Source organism: Lynx rufus, unplaced genomic scaffold (genome assembly GCF_022079265.1).
Source record: "Lynx rufus isolate CCGP_SWC_20201006 ecotype Redwood Valley unplaced genomic scaffold, mLynRuf1.p SCAF_16, whole genome shotgun sequence".
NCBI classification, from domain to species: domain Eukaryota; kingdom Metazoa; phylum Chordata; class Mammalia; order Carnivora; family Felidae; genus Lynx; species Lynx rufus.
The window spans coordinates 24,697,257-24,712,944 of record NW_025814830.1 but is presented as its reverse complement, the minus strand read 5'-3'; the positions used below and the strand labels follow the sequence as shown (position 1 = coordinate 24,712,944).

The 15,688-nt window shown below is 50.3% G+C and overlaps 1 protein-coding gene across 3 annotated transcripts in view; it reads right to left on the bottom strand.

Moving 5' to 3' along the window:
- Positions 1–15,426, bottom strand: part of NOD2 (nucleotide binding oligomerization domain containing 2) — a 36,567-nt gene extending 21,141 nt beyond the window's left edge. Inside the window, exons 1-3 of one of the 3 annotated variants that reach the window (XM_047078392.1) lie at positions 15,352–15,426; positions 8,495–8,961; positions 2,596–2,701 (exon numbers count right to left, since the gene is read on the bottom strand). In XM_047078392.1, the coding sequence (XP_046934348.1) occupies positions 2,596–2,701; positions 8,495–8,953 (565 nt within the window). In that variant the 5' untranslated portion in view covers positions 8,954–8,961; positions 15,352–15,426. Of the gene's footprint in view, positions 1–2,595; positions 2,702–8,494; positions 8,962–10,284; positions 11,545–15,351 lie in introns of those variants that run through there. The other 2 variants (XM_047078393.1, XM_047078391.1) reach the window with 2 other exon arrangements.
- Between the last annotated feature and the right edge of the window lie 262 nt (positions 15,427–15,688).

Sequence of the window (15,688 nt, the reverse complement as noted above, 5' to 3'; positions counted from 1 at the left end):
AGTTTCTAAAGTCAGATACACCTGACTTTGAAAGCTGGTTCCGCCATTAGCTTGCACAAGCCACTCAACCTTTCTGGCCTCAGTATACTTATCCCCCGAATTAGGGACAATCCACACCTTGAAGGATTGTTACAGGAGGAAATGAGATAAAATAGTTTGGAAGAATGTCTGACGTATGACAAATTCTCAATAGATGGTACTTATTATCATTATTACTAAAGGATTTGGTACGCACACCAGCAGCACCCATGTCCTAATCCGTATGATCTATGAACACGTTACTGGACTTGCTAAAAAGGGACTAGCCAGAGAGGCACCTGGGTGGCTCAGTCGGTTGGGCGTCCGACTTCAGCTCGGGTCACGGTCTCACAGTTCGTGGGTTTGAGCCCCACATCGGGCTCTGTGCTGACAGCTCAGAGCCTGGAGCTTTCTTCAGATTCTGGGTCTCCCTCTTTCTCTGCTCGCCCCCCCCCCCCCCGATCATGCTCTGTATCTCTCTCTCTCTCTCAAAAATAAATAAACATTAATTTTTTTAAATTTTTTTTTAACATTTATTTTTGAGACAGAGAGAGAGTATGAACAGGGGAGGGTGGGAGGGTCAGAGAAAGAGGGAGACACAGAATCTGAAACAGGCTCCAGGCTCTGAGCTGTCAGCACAGAGCCCAACGCAGGGCTCGAACCCACGGACCGCGAGATCATGACCTGAGCTGAAGTCGGACGCTTAACCGACTGAGCCACCCAGGCGCACCTAATTTTTTTTTTAATAATAAAAAAAAGGGACTAGCCGGGGGCGCCTGGGTGGCTCAGTTGGTTGAGCGTCCAACTCTTGATTTCAGCTCGGCTCATGATCCCAGAGTCATGGGATGGGGCCCTGCTAAGCATGGAGCCTGCCTGAGATATTCTCTCTCTCCCCCACTCTCTCTCTCTCTCAAATAAAAATATAAATTAAAACAAATCAAATTAAATTTAAGAAGGACTCAATAAATGTGACTGAACTAAAGACACCGAGATGGGGAGATTATCCTGGTGATCCAAGTGGACCTGACACTGAATGATCTCGGCGTCACTAGGGTGCCCGGGTCAAGCACGTGGACGAGATTCTTTAATCAAGACTCACTTCCCCATCTTCTTCGCGGGCCCTCTGCAACATAGGGTGTGCCCACAGGACTGCTGCTTTTCCTTTATTATCCCAGTAGCCAATGCGAACAAACCACTTCCTGTGTCAGGGGGTAGTTCCCTTTTAGGGAATGAGGAAGTGCTGGTCCAGAGGCCCCAGGGTGGGGGGACCTTAGAGCATCATGGCCTCACTGCTCCCAACCAAATACTGGCCCATTTGTTCTCAACTCAGAAGGGAACAAGAAATTCTCATAGAGCACCCTTGGAATACCAAAGCTGTATTTATGCATCCGAAGGAGATGCCCTGTGTTTGTGTCTCCTCTTCTGCTCCCAGAGCTGATGATTATCACCGCTCTTAATGCCCTCTGGATATACCAGGAGCCCCGAACGGATACCAGAAGATATACACCTTTTTCTCTAATATCCTGATTTCTTTTTTTTTTTTAATGTTTATTTTTGAAAGAGAGAGAGACAGAGCGCAAACAGGGGAGGGTCAGAGGAAGAGGGAGACCCAGAACCTAAAGCAGGCTCCAGGCTCTGAGATGTCAGCACAGAGCCCAACGCGGGGCTCGAACCCAAGAACTGTGAGATCGTGACCTGAGCCGAAGTCGGATGCTCAACCGACTGAGCCACCCTCTAATACCCTGATTTCTAAGGCAGGTTTTCCAGCCACCAACAATATAAAATTCTCCAAGGGGAGAAAGGAAAAAAAAAAAAAAAAGGTATCTCTCATTTTAAACCCAAATACATGTCAATCATCAACTTCGGAATTGTCACCCTGGGGGATCTTGCACCATGTCATAGTGGTAAAACGCATGAAAGCCAGCTGTGCTTGATGATGTCAATGGCACACATTAACCAAGGGCCAGTCAGGGCACTGTGCTCCCCAGCCCGTCACTCGCCCTCCCTGCCCCAGTTTTCACCTCTGTAAAGTGGAAAAAATAACAGCCATTTCTTAAGACTGTTGCAAACAAAGCACCCGGGAGGACGCCTGAGCTGTTGCAGCTGAGTTATCCGAGCCCCTCCCGTTCCAGAGATGGGTCGGTGAACCGTGTGCAATGAGAGATACCACATTATCTAAATCCACTCGGTCCTGGGGTTTCTGATAGCGACTGCAGAAATCAAGAGATAACAGCCCTATCTCAAAAGTGTCTCCTTTTCAGTGCAGATAATAAGAGTTTGGCCAGTATGGGACACCTGTTTTTAGCTTCAACGTGTGGTAGCTCCAGTTTTCACGGTGCAGCTCACGAATAAAAGCTAACCCTAGTATTACACATGGGAACCCTTTCGATCTTCCCACTAGCCCGGTGAGTCGGTGGTGGTGTTATCCTTGAAATCAGGAAACTGAGCCTGAGGGAGGCCTGCACAGCCAGTGAGTAGAAATCTAACGGATGTCTCGCTCTGGAGTTTCGCTCTTAACCTTCAATCCGTACAGCCTTTCTTTCCCTTTCTGATGAACTGAGAAGAACATATACATACCACCGAAAGGCAGGGCCACCGGGACTGGCAATTCCTGAACATGTCGTAGAAGGAAGGCGGCCAACCCATTCGCCTTCACGGTCGCAAGATCCAGCAGCCTTCTTGCCTGTGGGGAAAGCAAAAGTCGGTGTCTTTCCAGAAAGCCGACGGACGGGCGTGTGAAGGTTTCCGAGGATTACTCCAATTTCATAGACGTCTCTCCCCCCACCACAATAAAAGGCCAGTAAAACAGCCACAACAGCGAGACACGGTATTACGTGGCAGAGCGAACACACAGCCAATCTGACCCCGAATAAGAGTGAATAACATAAAAAAAGGAAAGAAAAAAAAAAGACATAAATCTATAAACCTGCAAGGATAGGAAAAACAGTTCTGGAAGCTGCAAATCATTTGGAAGAGAGGCAATTTCATGGAGCCCTGAGGCTTGAAATCCCATCTCTGAGTACGACCTCCCACATTTTCATCGCCAACCTGAACTGCTCCCCTGAACCTTCGCTGGGCACATCTCAAACTACCTCCCTGCTGTTTCCACTTACATGTTCCGTAAACACCTCCGGCTTAACATACCCAAAACAAAACCCCTAATCTATACCCACCCCCACACCTACAGGTGCAACTCTGTAACTCTGAACCCTCGGACACATTCTACTTCTCTTCCACAGCCCATATCACCTCCCAGGATGTTCTGCCATTTCCTCCTTTTGCTTATTGCCCGTCTCCCTGCACTGGAATGTGAGTATTTCCAGGACAAGGATTTTTGTCTGTTTTGTTCACCAATATATCCTCAACACCTAGAACAGTGCCTGGCACAGAGCACGCACTTAAGGACTTGCCAAATGAATAAATAGTAATAGACTTAGAAGAGCCCCGAAGGCCAAATCCTCATCCAACAACGGGCAGGTTGAAAAGCACACGATGTACACCTCAGAATCTATAAAGGTCTCTGGAATTAAAAGCATCAGGTACAGGGACACCTGGGTGGCTCAGTCAGTTAAGCATCTGACTTTTGATTTTGGATCAGGTCGTGATCTCGCAGTTCGTGAGTTCCAGCCCCGCATAGGGCTCTGCACTGGCAGGGTGGGGCCTGCTTGGGATTTTTTCTCCCTCTCTCTCTGCCCCTTCCCTGCTTGCTATCTCTCTGTCAAAAAAAATAAATAAAAAGAAATAAATGACGGACTTTAAAAAATCTTTTCATGTAAAAAAAAAAAGCATCAGGTACCTTGAGAACCAAAGGAAATGGTCAAATTAAGGAGGGCTAAGTCAAAGTGGTTTATAAAACAGATCTCCAATTTCCTTTACCCACTCCAAGTCAACAGCAACCGTCCCTGCCCTGCCATGGCAAAGTGCGGAGATTTGCATTCTGGAAAGGCTCAAGCAGGGTCCCTGGACTGGGAGGCACCAGGTACAATAATGGAAGTGGGTGTCATACCCTAAAAGAAGGTTTAAATGACCACGTGCAAAATGAGTATTGAATGCCGATACCTCTCCCCAACACTATAACCACCCAGCCCTCAGCCCTCTTACTCACTGGGTTCCCACAACTCTGGTGGTCAGACCTTAACTTCCAGGCAGGAGGTCTGTGACGTCTACAGTGGTAACTTGACCAACCTAGGGGGAAAGGTCTCAAGATACAAATAGAACCACTTCCCAAAATGTCTCCAGTGAAACTCAAGGTAGACAAGTATCACCTGCAGCCTCTGAGTTTCCAGTAAGTTTTAGAGAGTCTATTTCAGTCATGAGAAGACAACTAAGGATCATCATATGCCCAAAGAAAGCATCTAATATGGGAGACTGAGCCCAAATAAGTGGAGAAGGGAAAAGCAACTTGTAGGATAAAAAGGTTATGCAGGGTGAAAAAATAAAATCTGCCCCCCCCCCACAAAACAAACGATGACAATAACAACAACACCAAAAAAACCACACCGTATCATTATGATCCTTAAGTAAGACAAGAAATTGCATCCATAAAACAAAAACAGGATGCTATAATAAGAAACATTTTTAAATAGCTCTTGGAAATTAAAAGTGATAGCAAAAATGAAAAATGCAAGGTTTTAAAGATAAGTTGAAGATATCATAGGGGAAGTAGTACAAAAGGACACAGAGATGGAAAACAGAAAAGAAGGAGAAGAAAATTAGGGGATCAGTCCAGAGTCCTAAAATTCAAACAGTAGTTCCATAAAGACAGAAGAGAGAAAACAGAAAGAAATCACCAATGAAGTAACCAAGAAAATTTTCCAGACAATAAAGACATGAGTTTTTGGTTCAAAGTGCCCCTTGAGTGTCCAGCACAATGGAAAAACACTAAGGCACATCACTGTGAAATTTCAGAATGTTAAGGGCCAAAAGAAAATTTTACGTGCTTCCACAACGAGTTATAAAATAGTTTTGGAATTCTAGCAATTCTTCTTTGGAAGACAGCAGATAAGGGAGTAATCATCTCCAAATTCTGAAGAAAAATGATGACCAACCCAGAATTCTATACCCAGCCAAATTACTGACCAAATATGAGGAAAGTCTGCGATATAGAAGAGCTTAAAATTTAACTCCTATATACTCATTTTAAAGCAGAGGTGAGACCTGATCTCCCAGAATAGAACAAACCATGAAAAGGAAGACATAGTAATCAGGATTTAGGAAAACCCACACAAGAGGACCATAAAGGGAGATCTTGGGATGACGGCTCTGCACTGTAAGCAGAAGACCACTAGTCGAGGAAGATTGGAGCAGTGTGACTTAAAACTCAGACGTGTTGAGGGTAATTATATCCTAAATGTCCAGGCAGGCCTGGCTCTAATCCTTATCTATATTTGGCGTGTCTGCGTCACAGGCTAATATCATTCTTTCTCTCGCCCCCTGTTGCCTGGGTCAGCTGAGGACACCCATTTCACCCCACAGAAGTGTTTGGCCTGGCCCTATTCCTGGGAGCTGGAAGAGCCTTTGACAAGCTTACAACTGAACACACAGAGAGCCCACTTCCTCTGACCTTATTCCAGCTGGACATCCGGCCCCTGACTCATATCCGCCCTATCAGATCCTCCAGCTGTAGTGAATCTGTATTTCTCAGGACTCACTCATGACCTTGCCCACTGACTTCTCAGCAGGAGCCCATACAAACTTGAGAAGGTGAAGCCAGACCATGTCCCTGAGACCCTGTTCAGCATCCCTGCTCCTGGGAGCCTGCATCCAAGAAAGCGAGGCAGCACTACCCTTTCCAGACACTGCTATGCTTGTGCTTGCTACATGTTTTTCAAAACGAAACACATTGCTTGGAGAATCATTGCATAAGGTGTTAAAACTATAAAGAAAAGCAAAGAATTGATTTAACACAGAAGTCAGGCTAGCGGTTGCGATCGAGGAAAGTACTAGTAACATTCTATGCCTTCGCATGGGTGAATGGGAACATGTTTATACCACCATATAGGGCATTATACGTTTCTCTGCTGGCATGCTACATTTCCCAAGTCAAAGGTCTTGGAGTTAATATTGTAAAAGAGTCAAGCGATTCAGTCTGACACCCTGGCCCTAGCCACCTTAGCAGGTGCACGAGTCAGATGGACAGCTGGTATTACAGCCTCAGGTTTGCTAACAACTGTTATGCTCACCTGTGCGAGTTCACCCCACGAAGCCCCATATTTCATGTCAGAGAGTAAAGATCATAAGCTCTGGAGACAGTCAGGCCTGTATTTGAACTCTAGCTGGGCCACTTCTCAAATGGGTAGTTTGGGTAGTAGTGTTCACTGTTAAGAAACAGTATAGCCAACACTACACCCTTGGAAGGTAGCAGTGTGGCTTAGAGACGATAAATATAGAGGCTAAGGACAGTGCCCGGCACATGGTAGGCACTCAGTGAATAGTACCATTGGGTATTTAAGGATATGGTTCTTTACCTTACATTTGGATTCATTCCATAGCATTTTTCAGCCCCCAACCTGCAATCTATGACAACCACCTCTTTACAGGAAATTATAAGGTCAGTCTATGAGAGTATACAAGGCAGTCCTGGATTGGGGAGATAAGGTTAGTGGGACACACCACAAGAGCCACCCACACTTGTCAGAAATGCAGCCACTGAAGGAAAGCCACCAAGTTCAAGAACAATAGCATTCCAGAGCTCAAAACAGGCTGAGAGAGAACTGGATTCTAAAAACTTCAACCTCAGGCAGCCCAGTCCCTTTGTAAACTCCTACCACCTGCAGATCTCTTGTCAGCTACTCAGCTCAGTCCCAGCCCTCCCTGCTTCTGCTGCCCACAGAGCCCTTTCTTCAGATGGATTCTTAGCTTGTTAAAATGCAGCCTTTCTTCTTTCCTAATATCAGTATTTAAGGTTACAAATTTCCTTCTATGTTCTGCTTTCACTGTCCCCCATAAATTTTTATAAACCAGGTTCTCATTATTGTTTGGTTCCGAATATTTTCTGATTTCCATTACGATTTCTTCTTTGGCCCATGAGTTCTCCTATTTTCTTTTTTCATCAATCCAATCACCTCCTCTCTTAGTGTCCTGTTTTCTCTAGACCCGAGGCTACCTTCTCTAAACCCCTCAGAGCATCCAGACCAGACCACATTGTTGAACACACCATCAAAAATGACAAGACACAATTCTTTAACTTCCCGTGTGGGCTGATTTGATCCCCTCAATAGATCACAAAAGACACCAAGGTAGGTGCAACAACTAACATGTCTTCTGTAATCCCCACAGGGCCAGGATCAAGGAGCTAGTACTCAGGGAACAATTGTAGGTTTCATGTGAACTAAAGAGTAACGAGAGGGGACCACATCACATCTGCTCTGTAAATACTCAGCCACCTTGAGCTAGCTTTAAAACAGTCTTGAGGACAGACTGGCTTATCCTATCAGTCTCAACCACTTACCTAAATGCCAAATACACTTTTTTTAATAGTCAAATAAAAACTAGAAAGTCTCCCAATTCAGCCCATCCTAATGCTGCAATTTAGGTGTAATTCATTCAATAATCCATGTGCTTCATCAACAAGTATTTATTGAGTGCCTGCTTATCGAGCCCAATAAGATTCAAGAATCTGGCACATAGTAGGCATCTACCTATATTCTGGCCAAATAAATGAATGAATAAATTAACAATGAACAAACGAGTCAAGGTACTCGGTCCAACATGGCACTCTCATGCCACCAAACCCCTTTTCTGGGCATCAATTTTCCAATATATAAAATGGGATGTCAGCTACTGTTCCATCTGTACCACAAGAGCCCTGAGGGTCACTGTCTGGGGAAAAGTGTTAAAGAGTTTCCAAGACACTTTTCTGGTCTCGTGGAATGGCATCCTTGGAGGGAGTTGCACCCCAGCTCTGAAGGTCCACGAGCCAATGCAAGTCCGTATCAGAAATCCAACGTGGACATTTAGGGTACATTAGTCCATAGCAGGCTCTTACTAATAATTAACAATTAACTATGAAGTTAAATGATGTACTAAGTGCAACGTAAAAATTATTAAATACAGATACAAGCCAACGAATTTTCATGATCTGTTGAGCTGTTAACTCAAGAGAGCCAAAAAGCATACAAGTACAGAATAGCATTGAGAACAGAGCTGAGAGCGGCCAATGGAAACGAGCAGTGAATCTGCTAGAAACCATTCTAAGCATCATGCAGATGAACTCAGTGACTTCTCCCGAGAGCTTTACTGATGCTTTACAGATGAGGAAAGGAGACAGGGGAGATTAAGGATGGAGAGTCCCCAGAGAGAAGCCCACAGTCGCACAAAGCAGGCCCTGAACAACTTTTACCTGCCTGGCTGCCTTGTTAGGGAGCATCCCATCACCTTTCTCCCCAGAGGGCTGACTCCACAAAGGCAACTTAGTCTCGGTGACTAAACACTCTTTTCCTATGAATTCTGATCGCCCAAAACGGAAGTGCCTTACCTGCTGGGATGACGTGAAAACAGGCAGCCTGATTTCATCACATTCATACCGGCTGATGAAACCCCGCTCCTGTGCCAGGTCCAGCACACCCTCCACGTGGCTGTAGAGTCTCCTGACGATGGCGGGCCGGTGACTCTGCAGGTCATGCGCTGGGTGGGGTGAGTGGGGATCCCAGCGGCAGGAAAGCTCTGGAGACTGACAGCCGGTCTGGGCCTCCCGGACAGCTGCGATGAGCTGTTCACAGCCCCAAGCACCCTTCTTCCAGACAGTGTCCAGGAGGCGCCTGGCCAACTGGGAGAGGGGCTGGCCCAGGAGGCTGAGGCCCTCGTAGTCTTCCCAGGAGAGGACTTCCCAGGAAAGCAGCCAGTCCAGGATGCTCTCGAAGCCCTCCAGGGACCCCGAGACCAGCAGCCCCACCAGCTGGCTTCTCTGCGCCTGGAGAGCCTCCTGTGTGCACATCTCATAACCTGGGAAGGAGAGTGAGATCAGCACAGGACTCCTCTGGAGGCAGGCAGGGGGCAGCGGAGGGGGCAAGTCGGCCCCACCCCAAGTCCGGAGAGGCCACAAATCTACTCCGATATCACCCAGTCCACACTCTCCATTATACAGATGTACAGACTGGGGCCCAGAGAAGGCAAGAAATTGGTCCAAGGTCCCACAGAGAGTTCGAAGCAGCCAGGAGTTAAATCAAGACCCCTGGTTTCCACATCTGCACTTCCTCCCTGCCTTAAGAAGTTTAGTAAGGCTTGCGCTGATATTATGAGCAATGTTCCCAAGGGACCTGGAAATGAACACTCTTTGAGATCTTAGGAGAGGGCTATGCCCTGCCGGCTGGATTCAGACGGACAGCAGCACTGTCTCCAATGACAGCTAATAGCTACTAAGCACAGGCAAAATGCTGGCACCATACTAAATGCTTTCACATGTGAATTCGTCAGCACGCTGAAGTAGATGCTATGTCGGCCCCATTTTACAGACGAAGAAATTGAGGCACGGGAAGGCCAAGTGACTTAGACAAGAATTCACAGACAGATGAGGTGGGGCTGGGGTTTGAACGTAAGCAGTGCAATTCCAGAAAGCATGCCTTCAATCCCCTCCATATTTGGGTTCCACACAGGGGCCCGAGCCCATACCTGGTAGGTAACCCACTGCGATTCCAAGGGACAGAATAGAATACTGCTATCAAGATCCCAACCCAGGGACACCTGGGTGGCTCAGTCAGTTAAATGTCCTACTCGATTTCGGCTCAGGTCATGATCTCATGGGTTCGTGAGTTCAAGCCTGGCATCGAGCTCTGTGCTGACAGAGCGGAGCCTGCTTGGGACTCCCTCTCTCTCTGCCCCTCCCCTGCTCACGCATGCATGCTTACTCTGTCTGTCTGTCTGTCTCTTTCAAAATAAATAAGCTTAAAAAAAAATCTCAGGGGCACCTGGGTGGCTCAGTTGCTTAAGTGTCCGACTTCAGCTCAGGTCATTATCTCACACCATTTATGATAAGGTCAAGCCCCGCGTCGGGCTCTGTGCTGACAGCTCGGAGCCTGGAGCCTGCTTCAGATTCTGTGTCCCCCTCTCTCTCTCTGCCCCTCCCCCACTAGCACTCTGTGTCTCTTTCTAAAAAATAAATAAACATTACAAAAAAAAAGTCTTAGCCCTAGGTGAAGCAAAAATCATAGCGCAAACTAAGTCATTTCAAAGCCTAGGAGAGCACGGACCCCACTTACCACCACCTCCTTCCCAACTGCCCCCAGGCCCTCCCTTCCCTTTCACTCCCGCCACCGCACCACACATTACATGCTGTCATGCCTCTGTCAGTGGCTTGCTCTGGGCTCCGCCTTCAGACTCTGGGTTCTGGGAATCTGAGGGGAAGAGATTTCTCTGAGCTCCAAGCCCTGGGAGGGTCCCCAAGCAGCAGAGAAAATCTCTCAGCGGGCTCCATCGTGCGACTGTCACAGGGACCAGGGACGCGGACTGGTACAGTGCCCAGAGAAAGTGAAAGGGAAAGGGAAAGGGAAAAGGAAGGGCAACACCTCCTTGTTTTTACAAAACAGAGACATTCTGAGATACTCAAGGGAGCAGATGCCAAGGTGCCTAGAGATTTTGCAACTTTCCTCGTTACTGTTTATGTGTCTCCCGTCCTTCTTGGCCCAAGCAGAAGCCTGGGTCTTACTCATCCTGGCATCCATAAGCTTGGCACAGGGCTGAGCCCCGGGGAGGCGTGGGGGGACGGTGGGGGGAATGCTTATGAATCAAAACTCCACCGAGGAAGGGGAGGGGCTGGAACATTCTACGCCGGTCCACATATGCCAGCCAAAGGAAGGGACAGGAGACGTCTCCAACCCAGACTGCTGCCAACACTTAGGATGGAAATCCTTGGGCTGGCCACATGAGGAAACTGAGGCAGCAAGGTTACCTGCAGGTCTGGCAGCTTGCGAGGGCATCCCCAGTGCAGCGGCTGCTGTAAGTCAGGAACTGAAATAGATCTCTCTGGACAAGCAGGCCTCCGCCCTGTGTCCACTGCCAAGCAGAGGAGTCAGGAGGGTAGAGATGGGACTTGGGGAAAGGAGAGAACAGGACAGGTAGGAAGAGGTCTGGGCTTGGCCCTGGCATGGCTCTCAGCTGTGGAAACGCCAGACCCACCACCACACCTGTCCAGGACCTGGGGCAAAGAACCACCTCCCTCTGGGAACAGCCCAGAAATGGGGTGTGCGCTCTCCCTCTGACCCAATGCCTGGCGGGTACGTGTGAGGCCAGGAATCAAAAACAGGAGACCTGACATTCCTTGCTGACATCCTCTTACCCAGAGGATGCGTGGGAATGAACAGCAGCCCACTCTTCTGCATCGGGAGAGCCTAGGCCACCCTCTCCCCCTGCAGAGATCATTAGGCTTGGTGGACATGGCCGAGTCCCCTGGGGGCAGGCCTTGGGCACGAAGGCAAAGGCTGAGTGACACAGGACCGGCGGGTCTAGATTTCTCCACAGACCCCAGCTCCCGGGGAAATCCTGAAAGGATGGTCTGGAGGCCAGAGCTGGCCAAGCCACTGTGCAGAAGTAGGTAATTTTCATCCGCTCTTGTGGAAAGCCCTGTGCGTCCACCATGACCTGCACTGACAGACCCCCCCCCCCAGACCTGAGACACACCCACAACTGTGCTCACCCACAAGGGGACAAGCAGAGGCCCTTCCCAAACATACCGAGAATGCTTGAGCCACACATACCCAACTGGTGATATCAAGGATTTGTGGACACCTGCAGGGAGAGACAGGCCCCAGCCCTAAGGGTTGGGGCTCTGGTCCCCCACCAGCAGCTGGAAAGTCCCAACTCTTCCCTGGCCTCCTTCCAGAAACCTCAGAGCAGGTGGAATCCCCAAGGACCAATTTGGTCAGACCCCTGCCTCTGAGCAGGCATTGTTCTCCTAACATCCTTGTAAACATCCGGGGGGAAAACCTGGCCTTGCTTCCAGCTCAGGAATTTCTTCATCATGTCCAACTTAAGTTTCTCCTGCTTTAGCTTAAATTGGGAGCAAGAGAAAACAGATGGCCAGTCAACCCTTATTTCGTAAAAACTGTCCCGAAAATCCCGCTTCTCGCCTCCTTATCACCTGTTCAGACTTCCGCTTCAGACGAACTAAATCTCTCTCTACTGTCTTTTCTTCTCTACTCGAGTTACTGCAAGTTTGGAGTCCTTCACAGTCTTCCCTTGAGGAAGCTGAGGCCCATGAAAAGAAAGAGGCATGAAACAGAGTCAAGTAAAAGGGGCAACCCACGTGGGCCTCCCCTGACCCTCCGGCCCGAGGCCCAGGCCCAAGACCTGACACCTCCTTCCTTCCTTCCTGAGACCGCAGCCAGCCGACTTTCTCCAGAGCTCTGAGCCCGCTGATTTGCTTAAGGGTTGACATTTCAGCCCCCTGGGCCCGTGCAGGCCAGAGGAGGGAGGCCCAGGGAACCTTGGCTCCTCTATCTCAGCGGGGCCCAGGCCTTCCCTGGGGCCTTGGACCCAGCCCTGCCCCTCCTGCAACCCTCTTGTATTCTGCCCCCTTCCCCGAGCTTCTCTCTGGGAGACCATTTCCCTCCTGCACACAGACTGCAGTCTCTCCATCAGGAGAATAAGAGCCCTCTCTTCCTCTGCCGGCTCCCACCCCAATTCTGTGACTCCCTTCAAAGCAGGAGCCCTTGTCTCTTGCCCGTACTGCTCTCCTCCAGTCCTCCCCTCCCATGCCCTCCGGGCACGTCCTCCTGGGCCCCCCAGATGGCCACCAGTGTCGTGCACATTGCTGGGCTCTCAGCTCTGGACTGGCTAGCTCTGCAAAGGCATCTATCGGAATACTCTCTCTCTCTCTCCTTGAAACACTCCCCCAACTCTGACTTCTCCTCCCATCCTACCGGGTGCTCCTTCTGTCTCCTTGGCTAGTTCCTGATGCTGGGAGCCCCAGAGTTGTGTCTCCCTCCCTGTGAGCTCACCTGCTCTTCTGACTTGAAATGCCAGCCCCAAACTTTCTTCCTGGCTCCAACCTCCCCACTAAACTTATCTGACTGCCTAATGGGCATCTCACACTTAAAAAGCGTAACACTCCAGATCCCCTAGACAGCCCCCATCTCGGGGGACAGCAGGGCCAAATTTCCAGACTCACCAGCCAAAAACCTCCGACCCATCCTGGACTCTACCTTTCTCTCCCATCCCGATCTCCCTGACTCTACCTTCAAACTATACCTCAAATTGGAAAATCTGGTATTTTCCCACGGCCTCTATATCATGGGTACAAGCCCCCAGGGCCTCTTCCCAGAATGACAACAGTGGTCCCCTCGCTGTCCCCCCACTCCACGCTTTCTGCCCTCACCTCTCTACAGTCTGACTTAGTCTGCTAACTCCTGAGTCAGAGCAGGTGACTCCTGCCTTCAAAGTCCTCCAGTGGATCCCAATGCACTCAGAGTAAAAACCAAAGTCCTCACAGTGGCCTTCAAGGCCCCATGCAACAGACACCCACCTCCTCACCCCTTACCTCTCTGTACTCATGTCCTACTAATCCCCCACGGGCACCTCACCCACCCTGCTCCAGCCACGCAGACTTCTTCCTTGTTTCCAGAACAAGCTGGACCTGCTCCCACCAGGCATGCCTCTACCTGAGGGCCTTTGCACATGCTCTGTGCTCTTCCCTCTACAGGTGAACTGTCCTTCCTGTCAGATATTCACATAGCTCACCCTTCACCTCCTTCAAGGCTTTGCTCAATTGTCACCACCTCAGGGAGGGCCTCCCTGATTATGCTATATAAAATTGCAATACCCAACCCCAGCCCTCATCCCCCGTGCCTGCTTTGTTTTTCTCCGCAGCACCGCTCACAGCCTGATATATCACATATGTACTTATTTGATTGCTGTCCTCCTCCTTTCTAGAATACCAACTCCATGAGGGCGGGGAGTTTTGTCTGATTTTTTTTTTTTTTTTTACCACTATAGCCCCACTGTCTTACCCAGTGTATCAATAAAGATCATTTGAATGAATAAAAGAATGAATTTACTCTGGGGCGCCTGGGTGGCTTAGTTGGTTAAGCGTCCAACTCTTGATTTCGGCTCAGGTCATGATCTCGTGGTTCATGGGTTCAAGCCCCACACAGGGCTCTGCGCTGACAGGGCAGAGTCTGCTTGGGATTCTCTCTTTCCCTCGCTCTCTGCCCCTCCCCAACTCACGCTGTCTCTCTCTGTCTCTCTGTCTCTCTCTCTCTTTCAAAATAAAAAAGAATGCATTTACTCTGCATGGTTCCAGGAGGCAGAAGTGGAACCAAGCGGGGGAAATCTGCAAGTCATAGATTTTAGCTAATTGTAACAAGAGCTGTAGGACACTGAACGGGCGCCTCGTAAGTCACTGTCACTGAGCATACCCAGCAGAGGGATCTTGCACTCGGTGGGAGGTGGCTGGGCCAGATAGGGGTCCCTCCCAGCCTCAGATCCCAAATTGGCAAAGAGAATCTGAGAGCAGAGGCAATGGAAATGTCACTCTGGTGTTTATCAAGGGGACAGGACCAGGCAGACAAGACCAGCCCATGGGGAGACGGAGGCCACAAGAGGGACAAGCCTAAGGGCTCAGAAAGAGGGGAAGAAGCCAAGAGCAGACACACAGCCTGGGGTCCAGCTGGGGGAGGGCCTCCCAGAGAAGATCTGGGGAGACTTTTTAGTTTGCTCAAAAGCAAGTAGGACCAGATGGCTGCTCCCCAACATGAGGACTAAAGGAGAAGGCGGAAGGCACACAGGATGCAAGGCTGGGCAGGCCCTGGTGTGGGCCTGGGGGGGGGAGGGCTGGGGATAAGCAGGGGTCTCCACACCCACCAAGGGAGGGGAGGAGGCAGAAGTCTCCCCTAAGAGTTTCAAGTCCCCAAGCAGTGTTAGAGATCACCCTGGCCCTCTCTCACCTACACCCACCCCCTCACAGGCATGCTGAAGAGGGGGAAACTGAGGCCCGGAGAGAGGGTAGCCTCCTTTAAGACCCGAAATCTGGCCTCCTAATTCCCAGGCCAGCCCTGCGCCTCAGGACTTCTCATCCTGCAAGTTCTCCCTCCACACCCACCAGGAAGGCCAGACACAACTTCTCTCCAGACAGCAAAAGCTCCTGGGCCCGGGGCCCGGAAGTTCTGCTCACGCCCCCCAAACCTCCCTATCCTCTGTAGACACTGCCCGCCAGGGGGCTCCCCTACCTCCAGAAGCCCCCTTTCCTTCTACCTCCTATTTAGAGGCCGGGACATCCAAACGGAAAACCAGGGCAAGGCCTCCCCAAGCCCGGCTGGAAAGCCAGATGTCCGAGTCCGAGGGACCGGACTCTGGGCGCCCAGCCCCTCCCCGCGCTCAGGTGCCGGATCGGGGAACACTCACCGCGCAGTCACCTGCGCCCCAAGTCCTCCCCGCGGTCTGGCCCAAAACTCCAAGCTCTGACTCGTACACCCGTTCCGCTCGCCCCGCCCCTCCGGTCCGGGTGCCCCACCCCCCGCACTCTCCCTAGCCACCCTACCCGGCGGGCCCCGCCCCTCCAGTCCGGACGCCCCGCCCCTGCGCCCTGCCCACCCACCCTGCCTGGTGGGCCCCGCCCCTCCGGTCCAGGCTCTCGCCCCCCCACCCCCCTCCCCCTGGCTCCCACCTCTGAGAGCTCAGAGCTCTACCGGGACTGGGCAGGTGGGCGGGCAGGAACGGGACCCCCGCCAAGTGTCTCCTA